Genomic DNA, 19839 nt, shown 5'->3' with positions numbered 1-19839 from the left:
CCCGCGGTCGTGGATCGCAGCCCGGGGAAAAAGCCCCAGGCTGGACTCAGCCACAGACAGCAGCTGGTACAGGAGCTGGGTTCTGGAACTTGGCTCAGGAGCACACAGCTGGGATCAAAGGCAGGATGGATGAAGGCTCCTCGGGTGCCGGGCACTGCAGGAGCAGCAAAAGCAAGGAAGAAGGTGGAAGGGCTTGACCCTCATGATCCTTCAGCTTTCACACTGAACATGAGGGCTATGGGATGGAATAGCCCACTGGTGAATCTTAGGGTCACTTATCCTGTCTGCTCCTCCCTGCAGGTGTGGCTTTCACTTCCTGCCCCACTCCGTGTGGGACAGGAGCCTTAGCAGTGACCTTGGTCTGCACACCAGTCCTTGGCAGTAACTCTGAACATGAAGTCTTATCACTGCTAAAAGCAGACAGTTTGCTGAAAATATGTTGTTAGCTCCAGACAAAGCAGTTAATTAGAAGAGCTTTAGCTGACAAGTTAAAATCATTGAACAGAATCAGCCCTGTTCTACCCCAAACCAGGACAAATGCCAAATCTGTTGAGGTGATGTGGGGCTGCTGAACTTTTCTGTCTTTGCTGTCAGAACTGTAGAGCGATATGTTTAGATCTAATGATGTTTCATTGTGCTTTGCATAGGTGTGATAAGCAGCTGTGGTTTCAGGGCATGCAGGGAAGGAAGGAAGCTAGGACAAAATACTGAAGACAAGGACAATGAAAAAGGAAACACAAATTGAATGGATTCAAAAAAAGTGAAAACAACAGACACTGGAGAAGGGACGTAGTGTTCTGTGGTGATTTCTTTTTTTTTTTAACCATTATTGGTCTGAAAAAGTTTTTAAAAATCTATTTCTAAAGAGAAATGTTTTTTCATGTAGTCTTTGAAATATGGTCAATGGCTAGTGCAGAAGTAACTGAATGGAAGAACAGATTTTCTCCCCCTTCCCCCTGGCTGGCAATTCTGAGGTGAAGATTATTTAAGTAGCTTTTATTTTAAATCCATATTGATGTTTTGTGAGTATGAAGTAACTTTCTTAAATTTCCAGTGCAGTTATGTAATTGGGAATTATACCTGAATCAGTCCTTGTCCTTTTGTGTAATTTTCTTTTACTGGCTTAATTTTTCTTGAACCTGAGTTAACTTTTATGAAGGCTTCTATGCTTTCTGCAGGAAGTGTTATGAAACCACATCAAGAACATGATATGCTGTACCACATGGAGTAAGCTTTCTCGGACTTAAACAGTTGACTTTAGAACAAAATCTCAGCTACTGATTATTCTTAAAATAACTTACTAAAACCAAAATTGTAGTGGTGCTTTAAGAATTCTCAGAAGCTTATCCAGTTACAGTTGCAAGATTTAATTTTCTTGAAATGTAAGGAAATATTAATGCCAATGACTTACCCTATGGAGTTGATGGGAATCTACAGGAATTTCACTGCCAGCCCTGTTGGAGGATGGTAGCAGCACATGCCAGCAATCAAACTAGATCTCCCTTTGACTTAATTAAATGTTGTACCAGACAGAATAAATTGCAGTTTAACTGCAGGAATAAGACAAGCAAACGATTAGAGTGAGGACTGCCCAGTTTACAGTACAGTTGAAGTTCACTTTGAAGTCTGCTTTTCTGGCTTGGGATAAATGAGCAGGGCTGAGACTTACATCTCAACAAATTCATACTTCCCACATAGACCTGTGCCTTCCAAGTGCAGAGTTCAGGTCATGGTCTGGGCCTGAGAATATGTGACAAATAGTGGGAAGGGACTTGTGGTTTGTGAAGGTTGGGTGTATAGGAGATGAGGGTATGTGGCTGCGATCTTATCTGAGAGGAGTTCAGGAGACGCCATGGGAAGAACAAGGGAGATTTTGGGCATGGGGAAGGGCACTTGATTTGGTGGAATTAATAGGAGGGTTAAAGACATGGGCTAAGGCTGTAAGGCAGTGCATAATGGTGATGGAATGGTGATGGAGCATGGGGCTGCTGTTGTCTCAGTCTTGGGAAGGCAGCGTGTGGGTGGTGAGGCAAGCAGGGACTTGGGGTCTTTAGGGGTTTTTTAGAGAGTGTACATCTCTGGTGCTGTTGACAGGTTGGTACTTGCAGCTGCAGTATGTCAAAAGCAATGAAGGCACCAAATGTGTTTTTCTTCTCTTGCTCTGCACCACCGATTGCCTTGTGCACTTTCTTTAAAGAGCTGAGTGGAAGAGGAGCTGTGTTTTTGAGAGTGTCGTAGTTCTTGGAAAACAGAAACCAAAGAGAAACATTTTCCAAATTTGTTGTGAACAAAGTTCTCCTTCTGTCTCAGTACTTTGATGTGTTTATAGACTCCTTGCAAATGATTGAATACAAGAAGTATTGGTGGGAGCAAAAGAAGAAAGTAGTATGTGCCTGTGCTGGCTAAGATAGGCTTAAAATAGGAAGAAAGAAAAGTGAGATTGTGTAGTTAGGGCAGGTGTTTGACTGTTTGGCTTTTGTACCATACAGTTGACTTACTATTATCTTCAGCTGCTGATTTCACAGAATCACAAGTGGTTGAGGTTGGAAGATACCTCTGAAGGTCATCTGGTCCAACCTCCCTGATGAAGCAGGGCCACCTAGAGTCAGCTGCCCAGGACCATGCCCAAATGGCTTTTGAATATCTCCAAGGATGGAGACTCCACAATCTCCCTGGGCAGCCTGTGCCACTCCTTGGTCACCCTCACAGTGAAAAAAGTTTCCTGATGAGCAGAGGGAAGCTCCTGTGTTATAGTTTGTTCCCACTGTGTCTCATCCTGCCACTGGGCAGCAGTGAGGGAAATCTGTCTTCTGGGCTCCATCTTCTTTAAACCTTCCCTTCAGATATATATGTACATTGATGAGCTTTCTCTTCTTGAGAAGAAGAGAAAGCTCCCTTTGCTGCTCCTGTGTTATAGTTTGTTCCCACTGTGTCTCATCCTGCCACTGGGCAGCACTGAGGGAAATCTGTCTTCTGGGCTCCATCTTCTTTAAACCTTCCCTTCAGATATATATGTACATTGATGAGCTTTCTCTTCTTGAGGCTGAACAGCCCCAGCTGTTCAGCCCCTTTGCTCACAGGAGAGATGTTCCAGTTCCTTAATTATCTTTGTGGCCCTTCACTGTACTCTCTAGTATATCTGTGTCTCTAGTACTGGGGAACCAAGCACTGGACCCAGCACTCCAGCTGTGGCCTCACCAGTTGTGAACAGAGGGGAAGAATCACCTCCCTCAAACTGCTGGCAGCACTCCTCCTGGTGCAACCCAGGACACCCATCAACCTTCTTCATGGCAAGGACACATTGCTGTCTTATGTTCAACTTGGTGCCCATCAGAACACCCAAGTTCTTTTCTCAAAGCTGCTTTCCAGATGGATTACGTCCAGTGTGTGCTGGTGCCTGGGGTTGTTCCTCCCCAGGTGCAGAACTTTGCATTTCTCCTTGTTGAACTTCATGAGGTTCCTCTAAGCCCATTTCTTCATCCTGTCGAGGTCCTTGTGGATGGCAGCATGACCCTCTGGTGTGTCAACCACTCCTCCCTGTTGCTGTTGGTTAAGTGAAATATTTCTCCTAAGAGACTTGTGAAGCTTCTATTATGATTATAGAATTTTGGGATCATGAAAATAAAATTGCTTGAATAATTTTGTCACTTAAACTTAGACTTTTCTTTCACTTTTGGTTGTCATAGTGGCAATGCACTGTTTAATGTGTCTGCTGAATGTCAAATAGTGAACCTGTTACAGTTGATATTGAGTTGTCCTCAGTTATGACAGCTGAATTAGTTGTAAATACTGCTTCTTAATTGTCCTTTCATTTGGTTGCTTTGATTATTGCTAAAAAAGCAAGTCCAGTGTTCATTTATTTTCAAACATGTCTCTTTCTTTCCCCCCTCCTTCACCATATACACAAAATGTTAAGTACATCCTGAATAAAAGTAGAATCGTTTATCTGAAGGCTACTTGTGGAGTAAGCTTCCACATGAGGTATTTGGAGAAGGAGGGGGAACTCTCTCTGACCTATAATCTTTTGGTGCTTGCTCTATCTTCAGGCAACATACAGGGAAAATGACTTTGATAAGACTTTGAAGACCAAGCCCAAGGCAAAAAAATTTTGTTTACTTTTTCAGTTTTTAGTTGCTTGAAAGACTTCTATGAACTTTGTGCCATCTGAAAGATTTAGAGGTTAAAACAGTGAAAACTATTCTTGGTTCTATTTTACAGCAATGCTTACAAAAATAGTAAGTTTTCTGAAATAAAACAGTGCTGCTTTATGAAGGACCTTGAATTCAAAGCCTCTGTATTGTAAGTTTAGGGGCTGTAAGAATCATTTGCTATGCCAAGGTGATCCAAGAATGTAAAATAAAATGTATAAGAAGACAGTTTATCAGATAAACATCTTAACTTGGTGAAAACCATAAAACCAATGATAATGCAACCCATCTGGAGGGTTGCCTCACTCACTATTTTTAAGCTTGTATTTTAGCATAGATTAGCATTCAACAGATGAATTTATTTTTTTTTTAAATCTTCTATCACATATGAGCCAATAATAGTGAAACAGTTGTGTTTTAACTATTTTTGCAAGAAAAAAATAGTAAAAAGTAAATTAAGTGCTCCACTGAAGTATATGACCTCATCTGATGAAGGAGAAAGTGAACACCATTTATTTTTTAAAATATTAATAGACTTGAGAACAGTACAAAAAAAAAAAAAAATCAGTCAATAGTGAATAGTTGATTTTTTCTTTTATAATTTATCTTTCACTGTTGAAATGCAACTTCAGACTATTTCAGTCTTTAAAAAAATTAAAGCAAACGTAAAGCTTTTATCAAAACACTGAATCTTGGCAGTAGCTGTATGTGCTATTTGGCTCTGAAGAACAGGGACTATACCTAAAGCATGGTCACAGTGTAGTTCTGGTGCTGCACAGCTGATAAATCCTAGATAAATTAAATAATGTCTAGGTCACATAGTGTGATTTTTTTTCCACCTTACCCCCTGAGGCCAGGAAATAGCAAGTGACAAATATGTACAATGTGTCAAGTCATTTTATGCTGAAAGAAAACCGACTTAAATCATTAATGCATGCTGGGGTGAATTTCTGAAGTACGCAGTATGAAGTCAAGGAACTGCTATGGTAATTTGGTGTGTTACAGTGATGTCAAAACATGCAGCCTGTCTTTAGCTCTTGGTGTTAACTGAGATCAGCTAGATCAGCAAATGGCTTCCCGGCTGGTGGCTGGGACTCTTAAAACCTCTGATCTTTAATCAATAAAAGTATCTTTAGGATGTCGATCCAAACAAAGAAGAAGCAGACTTCTGTGTATAATGGTGAATATTTTACTCCAGTTGTCTAACTAACATCTTTGTATTACTCAGTTAAAATGCTGTGGATTTGAATACTAGTAACATAACGTAATGATGAGGAAATGCCCCCACTGCAGTACTTGGGTGTGCTGAAGGTATTCTGTTGTTCATGTAGGCCTCTCCTGCCTTATGCTATACAACTGCAAATTACAGTCTGATTATTCAAGAACTCGCTTGGGATGTTGACGCCTGTTTTGCAGTGTTTTATAAAGCAGAGGGTCAGCAGAAGACAAGTTACTCTGGTCACTAGGGCTCTTCAAGGGAGATCCAGGTTCATAAGTCATGAGGTGCCGTGTTGCAGCGAGCGCCTTGGTGCTGCCAGCTAGCACAGTCCTGCCATTCCTTCTGTTGCCCATATTGCTCCTCTTGTACACATGGTGTGTGGAACTGACTCTTCCCCCAGGCGCAGCGGGTTCTAGTTGTGGTGGGTTCCATGCTCTGCTTGAGCAAATGATCCCACAAATGCATTAACCTGTGTCTGGGAGGAGGCATTGTGGCAGCTGGATGGAAGAGGGAGGGCTGTGAGAGGTGCTTTGTACAGCAGGACCAGTTAGAATTGGTTAAATGCATTTATGAATCTGTGCCTTGATGTTGTGTGTTCTGGTTGCGTGCCCTGCTCTACAGCTGCTGGTTTGGAGAGGGGTCTGCATTGAACGTCTTCATACTCCCCTCCTTTGTGACTTTGTGCACCTTGACTTTATTTGGATAGGTTTTCCTGAGAGAAAAAGGATACCCCACCCCATACTTCCCCTAATTATTGAATATTGTCATTTTGAGTGTGTGGATAATCCTCAGGTGACCCAGTCTGTGCTTTTGCTGATAATTTTTTGCCAAAGGAAAGTTCAACTTGTTGTATTTGAGCCTAGCTAAAAGTTGCTGTTTTGTGCTTTTGCTCTGAAAGCACAGCTGGAGAATTGGATCCTGAAGATCATTTATCTCTGTCTTATGCATGAAGAATATACATTATTGTTATTATATTACATATGTATAATTGTGTATATGAATGTACAATATTATTATATATATATATAAAAATTCTTGTGCCATAGAATGGCTTAGGTTGGAAGGGACACTAGAGATCATCTAATCCAACCTCCCTGCCATGGGCAGGGACACCTCTCAACTAGACCAGGTTGCTCAAGGCCTCATCCAACCTGGCCTTAAACACCTCCAAGGAAGGGCATCCACAGCCTCTCTGGGCAATCTATTCCAGAGTCTCACTATATAATAGATGCATATAGTAAGCTCATACATGTGCTTCCTTTCTTCTAGGACATAATATAAAATCTGTTGTATTTTAAATGTTAGCTTGAGTTGGCTTGAGAGAAAATTTGGTTTTATAACTATATGTAATATATTATTTTTAACAGCTCGCTTTTACACGAGATGGACTGTGTGGCCTGTGGAATGAGATGGTAAAAGATGGGGAAATCGTATATCCTGGAACAGAATTAACACAAAGTGGTGAACTACCTCCAAGAAAAGGTATGGATTTTTAGTTTTTTTTTCCTTATTCTTTTTTTCTTATATCACAGTGATGAAAATGGAATTCAAACTTCATATTGTCACAGAACTATGCTGTTTTCAGGTGTTCATGTTTTGGATTAAATACAGTTGTAAGTGATTTCTTAAAAGCTTAAAGGAATGTAATGTCAAAGCCTTCAAAGGAGGACTTAAATCTGTTGCAGCCTTTTGAAATTAAACTTCATAACTGGACATGTTATTACAAGAGAGGCTTGGCAGTGTCCTTTTGTTTGGTATGCCTGGTGTGTTTGTTTAAAGGAGCTGGACTGAGGAGTGGGGTAAAGCCAATGCTGCTATTTCTAATTTTGTTTACAGTCTTCATAAACTAACTAGAAGGTCAGCTAAAAAGCTGTCCCTATTCTGACTGAGAGTCTAGTGCCTGTTTGGTTTTCTTTTTTTTTTTTTTTTTTTTGAAATTTTTTTGTCCTCTGGTGTACTTGAGAGCAGTTCAGACACTGCGAATCTTCCAAATGCCAGAGTAATGCATCTATTTAGAGAGATTACTTTGATGGAGGTGGATTTTGTTTCATAATGTGCTGTGTCAAAATGGAGCTCTTCTGCTCTTGCCTTTTTTCTTTCTTCTGATTGTGGTGCTCTTTTGACTCCTAACTAAACAGAAAATTAAACTGGTCAAAAAATAAAAAGGTTTATGTTTCCTAACATGGCTGGTGTTGGCTCCCCAAAGTGTCAGATAAGTTTTGTTTGTAATCTGTGTGACTCCCAACTGATATTTAAAGTGAACTATTATTTTCAGCTTCTGTTACTTCCTGAACTGTACTGTTGGATAGACATGATAGTTCAAACCAGTAATGCTCAATTCCTTGTGGTGAGAAATTTGGGGTTTTTTTGTACCTATAGTCTGCCTTCTTCAAAAAATAGAAGAGGGAAGTCTTTTTGACTAGAGGAAGCTATTTCTGCAGGAAAGAAACTATAATAAATAGTACATGAGAGGAGAGCGAATTATATATCAGGAGTATAAGCTTTGTAGGTTGAGAGTGGCTCTGTGCTGTAGTGAGCACTAGAATTGTGCTCCTAACTATTTCAGAGTTAGAAAATGGTTTTGTCCTACTTCTGCTGCTGGCCCTTTTGAATGTTATTGTTTACACTGGATTAAAATGCAGCTGATTTTATCACAAAGGCTACTACAATAGCTGCTTGTGAGAGGAGTGGAGGTAGTGTAGTTTTGTTTTTTTTTTTCCTTAGGGTTGGCTAATTTCATGTATATTACTCAAAGGCGTCATAAACTTGATGCAGTGAAGGGAAGGGTTGTCCTCTAAATGCCTTCCCATTCTGTGGGGAATGCTTTCCCATTCACTGACAGCTCATGGTAGGGGTGTTCTGACTGTCATGGTATACAGATTAAAAATACACACATTCTGATGGCTTACTATAGAAATAAGGCATCTGTTTTACCTTAAAATGTCAGTGGTCCAAGCTGTGGTGAAAAACCTTTTGAAAAGCTTTTGAAAGCTTTCTTGTATCGGTAGGGTTGTGGGTTGTTTTTTTCTTTTTTTGGTTAAAGTAAGACTGCCACTCTCTTCCAATACCCTACTGTGGTGAGTTGACCTTAGCCAGCTGCCCAGCCAGCTTCTTGCTCGCTGCCCCTCCTCAACAGGACAGAAGGAGAAAATAAAATGGAAAAGCTCACAGGGCAAGGTAAAGCCAGGGAGATCCATTGCCAGCTACTATCAAAACAGTCAAACTGAAAAAAACAGACATGACTTGGGGCAAAATTTAACTTATTGACAGTTAAGATAGAATTAGATAGTGAGTAACAAAGATAAAAATTACAACACCTTTTCCTCACCTTTCCTTCTGCAGGGGTTAGTTGTAGGTTTTATATAGCACAGATCACATCTGTTTCTTTCCACAACTGATATGTCTGTGTTCTTCTCGATAAGAACTTTGAAAACATTTGTTTCTTGAAGGACTACAGTAGTTTAGATATTCAAGTACAGCTTTTTCAGACTCTTAACTCTTAGAATAATGTGTGAATTCTCTTGCAGTGAAGTTGGCCTTTGTGAGTCATAGAATGTATTGGGATGGAAGTGACCTCTAAAGGCCATCTAATCCAACCCCTGTACAACAAGCAGGGACAGCCACTGTGGGGACAGTAGTAGGGAAATGCCATAGTGCTGGCTTGCATGATTGGCAAAATATAACCATCTTTTTATACTAAACTTGAGCCTGGAGAGGGCTGATCAAGGTTGGTTTTGGTCAGTGTCGATCAGATCGTGTATTTGATTCCCTTAGGCAGTAGCGAGTCATGGAACCAGAAAAATTAGTGGTTGGTTTACACCTCTGAACTTGTAGCTCAAATTGAGTTTCATGAAATGAAAATCTAGAGTATTTCAGTCTGCTTAGTTGGTAGTTACTTTTTTGCATAAACGATCTACAGTTGTAATTCAAGGGGAATGGGAGAAGTACATACAAGTAACCAGATTTATATAAAACGCGGTGCATTTATATAAAAACCAATATATTTTGATCTCAATGTTCAGATTTTGCTGCTAAATTGACTAATTTGGAGATAAATAAGAGAGGTTTGGGTAAGTTGTCCTTTTTATTCAGTCTGCTTAAAAAAGTTTTAACTTATGCCCATCCATTGTAACTCTTCTTCACCAGTGCTGTAGTTCTGTTGATGCTGACTGGGCTTCTCAGAAGAGGCACGTCATTCTTTTGGTGGTTATCAGCAGTAGCAATAGACTGGAAGACCATGCTGTTGATAGCAAAAAGCACTTCTTTTCTCTCTAGGAATATGCAAAGAGTGTATTTTTTCCTTCCCTTTTAGTAAGAACATTTGGTTAGGAATAACCTCTTTGTTATTTCTTCATGGCACTTTCAGAGAAACATGTTTGATAAATGTGTTCAGCAGAATGTGTTTGCATGTTTCTAAGTATCATCTGAGGTCACAGCTGTTACAGTAGTGATGTCCAAATACAGGTGCACTTGCAGCATGGTATGTGCTTAAAAGATAATCAGGCTGCCCTCAGGAAATATGGGTGAGATTAATAGCTTGTATACTGGATATACTGGGGGAAAAAAAAAAAAATTACCAAGAATAAAATTCTTCAATATGTTCTTAAGTGAGAGAATCATTACTATAATTTTTTTAAGACATACCAGTCAACTACACAGGTCTCTTTTATGGGCTGTTCTTTTTTATCTTTGATTCCTCAAATTTTCTATGAGTGGAAGTTTCTCTAGTTTCTCTTTCAGTTAGCTATTTTAAGTTCCAGGGCAAAAATACAAAATTGTCAGCTTCACGCATCTGTCCTGCCTTTAGTAAACACCTCTTCCCCCCTTTCTTTTCTCTTCTTCTCTCTTCCCCTTCTCCACCTTGACTCCACAGAACTTGTTCAGTGTTGCTCCTGTAAGTAGATAAAGTCCAAATGCCTCAGGTGATTCCAGAGATGCTGGCTGAAACCAAATCTTTATAAGAATAACAATATGTGGAAATTGGTTATGGTGGCTACCATTCAGACCAGATAGATATCAAACTAGCAGCGAGCAGGCATATAGGCTGACTCCTGCTTTGAGCCTCCTTTCTTGTGTTAAGAAAGAGCTTGTTAAAAGTGAGAAGTGCCTCCTTTCTCTCTGCTTCTTTCTGCTTCCTCCAACCCAACTGTACTGGCTGTACCCAGCAGCTTCATTGCTCAGCTGTGGATTACCGTACTCTCTTTGCAGGACAGACAGAAGTCTGCAGTCACCCTGTTGGACAGTGAGTTCCTGAGTGTAAAATGCTGCACTGCACATTCAGCAGACAATTTAAAGAATGTGTTTTAAAAAATAGTGTACCAGGGAGAAAAAAAATATTTTTTTTTTCCTGGTTAGGGTTAGGAGATCAGAATCCTCTGCCATCCAGACTACTACACCTGGAAGGCCATGTAAACATTGTTTGCAAATAGTTAGGCAGGCATCGTTCTTTCACAAATAACTGCCAGTTGAACTTTATATTTGTGTGTGTGTGTATATATATATATAAAAGAAAAGCTCTTTGATGGAAAACAAGTTATTATTTTGTATTGCAGCTGAAATACTTCCTGGATCTGGGCCTACCCAATACAGTTTCAGAGTGGTTGTAAATTAAAGCCCTTGCCTAAAGCACACTGAGTGACTTTTTGCTTTGCGCATGGCAGCATCTGTTGGGAAACTGTTGCAGGCTTTTTCTCTCTAGTGAGGGATTCCTAGCTATATCAGTTCATTGGCATTTGAGAGCAGCACAAGATCACACTGTAACAGGTGCTGGAGGCGACTATGCAGTGTCAGTTATTTTCTTCATTGAATATGAAATGTAAGTTCCACCTTTAATTGCTTCCTTATTGTCCTTTGTTTATACTAGGTTACACTATTGCTGTTCAAGGTGGAGCACAGATAGTGAGCTCTGTGCTTTGGTTTGGGAGCTAAATTTTAATTAAGTATGGTTACTTCAACTGTTCAGTTTTGACTGGCTAAGCATACCTACCCTCAGCTTGGAGGGTGAAAGTTGGTTGTAAACCAAAACACAGTTAAGGGAAAGTTATTTCAGGGAAATATTACATGGTGTCTTTCCACACCACAGTATTCCTGCTTCGGTCTGAGAAAAATGAACTTAAACCAGGTTGTCCCACTGCAATGTGGTTTTGTATGTATTGTTTTGAAAACCATTATTGCTTGTTACTTTGACCTGTGCTGGCTTCACTCAAGATTTCTTCCTTCCTGCCCCTCTTTCTGAAAAATCCTTGGGGCTCCCTTTTTAAAAATACTTTTCATTAAGCATGACTGAGCTTCCACAGTTACGATGTCTGTGTTGCTGCTTTCAATCTAGACTGATACCAGCTTTGTCCCTTATGGGAGAAGTGGGGGTTTTTTTTGCAAGTATAGTGCAAAGTCTTTGTGGTACAATTTGACATGGACTCTTAAAGTTACTTTTAGCTCAGCTCCTTCTGAATTCTTCTCTCATTGCTCCCCTTTTCTGTTCGTACAGTGAAAAAAAAGTCTTTGTGGATTTGTGTGTTGGGGTTGTTTTTTTTGTAATACAAAGGTTAAGTTCCCACCTGGATAGGGCCTTTCTCTGTATGTTGTGAGGAGTTGGGCAAAACTAGTAAGTTGGTAGCCCTTTGTTATACTTTGCCAGAGATCTTACACTTTATAACAGAAGTTACAAGCTATTACAGTTGCCTGCGAAATGCAGTGTCTTGGCACAGGAACTTTCTGCCCACTAAGTAAAATCCCAGACCCTGCGGAGTGTGTCTCTAGATATATGGGTGAGTGCAGAAACAGTGACATTATGATGGGAATGTTCTGAACTACTGGGTCTAAACAGGGTCCTTACTCATGATTTAACTCTGTAACGGAATCTGTGCCTTTAATATTATTTGCTTGTGCCTTGGAATAGAAACAGCTGGATTCAGTCATATTTTGGACATGTGTTGTTGTGCTTGAGGTGTTTGAGAGAAATAGTTGTACTCTATGATTGCCACTTACAAGTGGAATATCCACACTGCTTTTTCCTGTTCTCAAGTGGCTTTGCTATCCCCTCCTTATCATGCTGCAGTTATGGCTCCTTTTTGTCCTGTTCTCCTTCAGTCTTCATCTGCCAGCTCATGAGCTCTAGTCTGTACTATAGGTTAGGAAACATTTGCTTTAATGTAAAATTTGTTTAATTAAAGCACCTTACAGTTTATTTCGGGAGGTGCTGTTGTCTACAGCTTAACAAATTTTTAACAAAGAGGCAGTCACAGATCCAGTTACATCCAGATTAGGCATTTATATTTTTTTCAGGCAAGATGGAAAGAAGAGTTGAATGTTGTTGTACGTTGTGATAGGTTTATTTTTATATTCTGAGATAATGAGAGTCTTTGATCTCCAAGTGGGGCCATGGTGAGTCTTGGGCAGGCTGCAGTCAGATGTGCTGTGGCTGGCTGTAGCTGTAAACCTCTTGTTTATTATTGCCTTCTGAAATATGCTGGTACAAATGCATATCTTTTGGGTGTGGGGGGTGAGACAGGAAAAAAAACCAAAATTGTCATGCTTGTCTGGCTTGTGACCTGGACCTTTGGGGGTGGAGTTTCAGTGAACTAGATGACAGATAGAAACAGAGGACCAGTCATTTTTAAGAACATCGTGAAAACAGATGGATCTAAACTTTTCATGGGTAAGTTGTAAATGCTGGAGTTGAGAGGTTTTGGGGAACGTTTTTTAGAAAAGAAGGTCAGGGTGAGGAAAGCAATTGCCAACATGGCCACTAACTGCAAGGCAATCTTGTGCATTGAGCTGACTGGAGCTAGGGTTGTGGGAATGGATATCCCCAATATGTGTGAGAAACTTCCAGCTGTCTAGGTCTGCTAAGTTTAGAAATTGGGACTTTCATACAACCTTTCATTACAGAGGTAAGTGACTAATGTCAGTGTTCTGTCCTTATGGAAGTAATCTCAAAAGGACTGTAAATGCTCTTTAGTTGCTTGGGCAGAAAGTGATGGTATTTTCATTACTTGCATGTAACTATTAAGATGATAGCTATTGTACAGGTGTTGAAATAGTGCTGCATAATTAGTGTAACTGGAATATCAAAATAAGTAAATACTATAAAAATACAGGTAGTTGGGATAAAAATCTGACTTAAAGGGCATCCTTTGCAATACTGTGTGTTGGAAATCCTTTGCAATTCTGTGTTGCAACCCTACGTGATGGTATTGATATTAAATACTCATCCTCCCTGGGAGGTTACAGGAGTGATTTCTGGATTCTAAGGTGTCTGTTTTACAAAATGTAACATGAGATGAGACCTGGCACCTGTGGCAGTTAATGTGGTACAATATTATTTCCCTCCACCCTACTTTTAATGATAGATAGTATTGCTGTAAACTCACGGGCATGGTGTTTCAGCTTTATGTTTCTAATCTAGAACTGAATTCAAGGGGAAAATAGCTTAATTGGTCTTTTTTTATTTTTTTTTTTTAGATGACAGCACTGAATGCCAAGCTGCAGCAAAGAAGGAAGAGCAAAACGACAAAGAAAAGAAAGATGAAGAAGAAGCTCCTCTGCCCACTTACAGGGCCAAATCAATCGTTGAGAGCTGGGTGTGGGGCAAACAACCAGGTAATGCAGCTGGTTTGGTCATTGCTCACTTTACATAGTCTATATTGATCACTACTTTTGTAGCATCAGGAGGTGATTGGATCAGATGTACTTGCTGACAGATGCATCTGTTAGGTTAGTGGAATAAGTTGGGTGAGTGGTTAACTGTGATTGAAGTTAAACATTTACTACTATAATTTCTTTCAGATTTAATTAGACTCATGACTTGAAGAGTCAATTTGCACCTTTCATGCTTCTTGATGGAATGATAAGCTGACTTGGAACAAATGCAGTTATACAGTGGAGTGCTATGATGTCTTCAGAATATTTCTCTTCAGTTGCAGACATTAAAAAGAAATTGCCTGGTATCTGCAGCCTGAATTTTCTGTAGACAATAAAGGTTTAATAGGTGATTTGTCTTTCTGATTTCATTGTCTGGCAGATAAGTTTGAGTGACTCGTGGCAGGAAGGCTGAAACTGTTAGCTCAGTCAGCTGCCCGCCCTGGCCTTTGTTGACACTAATCTCACAAATGATGGTAGTGGAAAAATGGTTTGCCTGTTCATATCTTCATGTATGACTGTCATACTGATTTTGGTATTGAAGCTGGTTGAAGTTCACTGCTGTCTCTTACTGCAGAGCAGGAGTTCATTGTCTAAACTTGTCCAAGTATAAAAACAGCAGATTGGAAGAAGCTTCACTTCAGTGATTTGTTTTACAGTTCTGTTGCATGATATTGCCCAATTCAGATGTTGGCATGTACAAACTTTAGAGACATCTGTTGTGCCACTTTTCCTTTCTCCTCACATAGAAAAAGTTAAAGATTCCTGGGAAAAGTATTGTCTTTTCAGTGCCAGAGTTTGCATCTGTGTAGCCCCATTTCCTAGGGAAGCTGCTTGTTTCTGGTGAGCCACAGGTCAGCTGTCAGTCTGCGATCCTCTGCTCTGTGCCAGCCAGCTTGCTCCCCTTCCTTAAGGACAAGAGGACAGATGGGTTTGCTGTCATTTTAGTAGTGGGACAGAATTTTGCAGTGTAGGAAGAATGAAAAGAATTGCTGCTGCAGTGGAAGGGGGAGTGAGAATCAAGTGCGTTGAAGAGAAGTAAGCTGGAGGTCACGTTCTTGTTGGTTTATGTTTTTATTTGTTGTTGGTTGTGGAAGAGTGAAATAAAACTGTTTTACAAAATGGTAATCTAAATGCCAAGTACCTCACCATCTTCCCAAATTTCTCCTGACTGACCAAGGTGTGTAGGACAAGACCTGGCTTTTAAGGTCACCCTCCAATTATTTCTTAAAAACTGAGAAAACAATTGCACAGGAAAAAAAAGATGCACGTGTGTTTGGAGTTTTCGAAAGTAAATAACTTACTGTCCTGTATTTACTTTTAGTGCTTATGTAGAGGCTGGTTTATTGGAGCACATGTAGATGCTTATTCTAAAAACACCTTATGAAGACTTTCTCTGATAAATTTGCATTCCTTGGTCTGTTACCATTTGTGCTTGAAGGAGCTGTGACAATCAAGTCCTTAAACAGTGCTTCAAACAGGCTTGCAGTTTACTTGTAGAAGTGTTACAGGTGGCTTTTGTTCATGGTTTTAGGTAACATGTTGTTTTGCGTTTGTAAGAAATAAAGCTAACAGCTGCCTTCTAAGCCATCCTAGGTTTTGTGGCTTGGTAATTAATCGCAGAAAAAATACAGAGAATCACTTCTATTTTGATTCTTTGTATAAGTGTTTCATAAAATAAGGAAACGAGTGTTAAGCTTTTCTTCTGTTACCCTTCATAAAAATAAAATGAGCCTTTGAACATTTGCCTGTCAAAATCATGAAGAAGCTTTTGAAAAGGAGAATTATTTTTTAAAAGATATTGTTGCTGATCAAGCAAGAATTAAGGACTTACTATGTGTTTATTTTTATATTTTATATTCCTTTACAAGTAAGGTGTAATTTGGAGAGGTGATCTTGGAGTTATTCTACAAAAAGAATAGAAAACCATTTAAAGGCTATGTTTCAGGTCAATACCCTGAACTACTTCTGGTTAGTTTAATGATTTAGTCTTACATTATGAAAACAGTATGTAGAAGTTACTGTATATCTATATTTTAGAAATGCTGTAATACAATCTTATTTTGCCCAGAAGAGTGGAGAATCATACTATTAAACTTCAACACACTAATCCAGGTCAACAGGCCTTGTGATATCCCTCACACGTGAGGGCTGACAGATTTTGAGAGCACACAAAAAACTCTGTTCATAAAATGTGTTGAGGAGCAGTATGTTTTACCCACCACACCCAGCCTTGCACTTGTTTTGTCACCCTTGCACTAATTCAGAGAATCAGAATGCTTTCCCTAATTCTAATTTATGCTGAGATCACTACTCTGCTAGAAGAACAGGGCAAAGAGGTAGTAGCTAATAGCTGCCTTTTTTTTTTTTTTTTTTTTTTTTTTTTTTTTTTCATTTAAGTGGTCTCGTTATGCCAAGTGCTGTAAAATGCATAAGATAGTAATAAATACCTGGGTAACTCAGTATTTGATTTTTAAGTTGCCTTCCTTTTTGCATCTTGGTGTTCATTAATTTCATAGTCAGGTCTTAGCTGATGTCAACATTGAACTATTCAGACCTTGTTTTACTACTTTCATAATTTTTTTTTAAATGAAAATATTTGATTTTTAGCATCTTAGGTGATCTGGAGAGAAGTCTGGATGTTCATCTTCCTTCTCTCATGTTGTCAGTATAGCCGATAGCACTAAGAAATGCTTTAGAGGCAACACCTAAGGGGACAGATTAAAATTCCCTGTATGAATTCAGTGAGATATTGTTGAGATGTGTGTCACTACCAACAGCAGTCGAATCTTTCTGTGTTTGCTTTTTGAGAGAGAAGGAGACAGAGCTTTCCTTCTGTAAGGGCTATTAGTTACATGATTAAATCTAAATTTGTATGGTGTATAAAAGTAATTAAGCAGCCATGGCATTGAAAAAAATTGTTTTAATCTCCTTTATAGTGACATTTTCTACTTAAATAAAATTTCTTGAACAATTCTAAATCAGATTTAGAAATGCTGATAAAAGAATGGTTCTGTCAAAGGATGAAATTCGACCTCCTCTGTTTTACATTTCTCAGAACTCTGTCATCTGTTTTTCCTTTCACTTTCTTACCACTTGGAACAGATTTTAACTCACCCCCTTTCCCCTGCCCCCAACATGAAAGCTGTTGTCCTGCTTGCAAGTATCTGGTTGATGTTTATGCTTTTAAGGGATATGGGTGTGGTTATGTACAGGTTTACACACAAATGTGTCAGTTCTTGACACTTTGTTCTGTGCATGAGCATTTGAGCATCAGTTTAAACAAGTTTTGTTCACAGTATAAAACTTTTGAAAATTAAGCACCCAGCCACACAATGGGATGCATTCTGAATGTACATGCAACTATTCATTATTTCTCCTGCTGAGGACTAATAAGATGAAGTCTGCTGATGGTCATCTTTTGAATAGGGGAGCAGACAGAAGGAAGCTAAAAGCTAAGTGCCCTTTAGGGATTGTACTCTTCATTGGTATAAAATAATTTTTGGAAAATATTTAGCTTTGTTTCTGAAGGAATTGTGTCTATTTATCGCATTTTTGTCCATTCCTCTCACTTTTGAATTCACTCACTCTGTGGCAGTAGCTTGTAGGGTCATGAGATGCCTGTTAAGCCAAGCCAAACGCATTCTCTGTCTGCTCTTTGTTCAGTGGAAATACCGTATAGTGGAAGGGGAAAGAGGAGGCAAAGTATAAAAATCTTTAAGGAAATTAGAGCACATTAGTTCGGCTGCTGGGAGGAATGTGTGCTCATTATAACAGTAGATTCTTGCCAAGTTTTGTTTGAAATGTGTTTTGAGATCTTGGGTCTGAAATCTCTCTGCAACATAACTGCTATGTTTGCCTTTACTAAAGCATGTGACTCAACCAAAGTCCTCGGAACTTTTCGGTTTGATACTGGCATTTTTAAGGTCCTTAATTTACCACTTAAAAGCCTATGGTGTTCCCTAAAAGAACTAATGAAATAAATATTAAGAAACCACTTAGAGTGGGGGCTGTTGTTGTGGTGGTGTGTTTTTGTTTTGTTTTTGTTTAATGTGTGTGTTTGTGGTTTTTTTTGAGCTGCTAAGGCAGGAGTAAACATGCCTTTGGACAGGCTACCTGCCTTAGACTCATGTCAGGTTAGTGTTCTGGCTGTGGCTGAGATGGTTTAAGAAGCTACTGTCTTCAGCAGCTTGTTTTGCCCATCCCAGCTGTGCTGGCGTGCTTAAATAATGTGTCACTTATTAACTCTGTTCTCTCAAATGACCTGGGTTAAACACTACTGGTATTCTTCCTTCTAATGCAGGGAACTTCTGGCAGGATGAATTAAGAAGCAAAGACATGTAGTTATGTTAGTTGCTGAGGGAAGGAAGAGGTGTGATAAATTTTAACAGAATATGGTGAAATCCTTACCTGTCTCTATTGCAGCCAGACACATACCTGACTGTAGTTGTCAGCTAACAAGTACTCTGCCAATGATAGTTTGAGAATTTAAACTTGTATGATATGACTTAAACTTTTACATGATTTACCTAATCCGTACCTACAATGTGTGCCCACCCTTCATAAAACAAAGCAAAGCATTGCAAGGGGTGGTTAGCATCAGGGCTGGCATAGTGACATAGGAACAGTTTTGTTTAGAGAGTTCCGTGTAACCTTCTCAGATGAAATTTGAATCGTTGCTATTAATAAGCTATTCTCTCATTAGTCTGTTTATTTCATCGGTAATAAGTGTTGTTCAGGCCTGAGGCTTTATAGAAACCAGTTTCACTGGGTTGATTACCAGATGTATTTAAATCTTTCTAAAGATGAACTGTACTTTTTTAATGATAAATTTACTTATGTATTAGAAGAAGATTGAAGTTGAGGAAGTGTATAGCTATACCTCACCTAAAATAGTGTTACTTTTAATAAAACAAGACAGTCCTTGATTCAGTTTTGAGATGTCTGAGTTATAGGACTAGTATAACCTGTTCTAGCCTTTACTACACTTTGCATGTCAACTTTCTTGTGCATTCTTGAAAGAAGTATGTATGAACTATTTAAGAGTGGAATTATTTGATTTTGCTAGAAAGCCTTCCTAAAATTGTAGAATTTGAGATTCTGAAGGCAAGGTGAGAAAGGGGAAGAGAAACGAACTTTCATACACTCATACAGTGGTTTGGTTTGGAAGGGATCTTAGAGATCATCTAGTTCCAACCCCACTGCCATGGGCAGGGACACCTTCCACTAGACCAGGTTGCTCAAAGCCCCATCCAACCTGGCCTTGAACACTTGCAGGGATGAGGCATCCACAACTTCTGTGGGCAAACTGTTCCAGTGTCCCAGCACTCCCACAGTGAAGAATTTCTTCCTTTTATCTAATCTGAATCTACTCTCTTTCAGTTTAAAGCCACAGCCAACCAAATCCAATAAACTTTAGTTTATGCTTCATGCAGGTTATTTTAATGTGGTTTGAATCTTGATGAGGCTAAATCATATTGTCCATTAGTAATAAAATGTGTTTGCATGCCAAGTTTTAATAATATATTATAGCTGATGAGTTCTTTCTATTACTAGTTTCTGAATATAAAGACTTAGTGATATTAGGGCTAATCACTTGAAATCTGAATTCTTTCAGGCCCTTTTTCTTCATAAAAAGTGAAGACCAAATTCTAGTTTATTCCTTTTCTAGCTTTTGTGTTGTATTACTTTATTTGTTGATGCTGACCTCATTGACAGGAAAGCAAAATATCTGACTTTTAAAATCCCTTACTTTAGAAAGCACTGTTCTGAGGATTTGTTTTGTGAAACATTGCACAGCTCATTGAACTATGGGTGGTTTTTGTATTAAAA

General features: G+C 39.2%; 1 protein-coding gene across 1 annotated transcript in view; it reads left to right on the top strand.

The window, feature by feature from the left end:
- Positions 1-19839, top strand: part of LOC103771945 (E3 ubiquitin-protein ligase HERC2-like) — a gene marked incomplete at both ends in the record, with an annotated part of 43769 nt that overhangs the window by 5167 nt on the left and 18763 nt on the right. The window contains one exon of the mRNA XM_008939265.1: positions 6735-6849. Coding sequence (XP_008937513.1) covers positions 6735-6849 — 115 coding nt within the window. The remainder of the gene's footprint in view (positions 1-6734; positions 6850-19839) is intronic.

This window comes from Merops nubicus, unplaced genomic scaffold (assembly GCF_000691845.1).
Source record: "Merops nubicus isolate BGI_N331 unplaced genomic scaffold, ASM69184v1 scaffold18884, whole genome shotgun sequence".
In the NCBI taxonomy this organism is placed as follows: domain Eukaryota; kingdom Metazoa; phylum Chordata; class Aves; order Coraciiformes; family Meropidae; genus Merops; species Merops nubicus.
The sequence above is the reverse complement of the archived record's forward strand: the minus strand, read 5'-3'. Positions and strand labels throughout refer to the sequence as shown.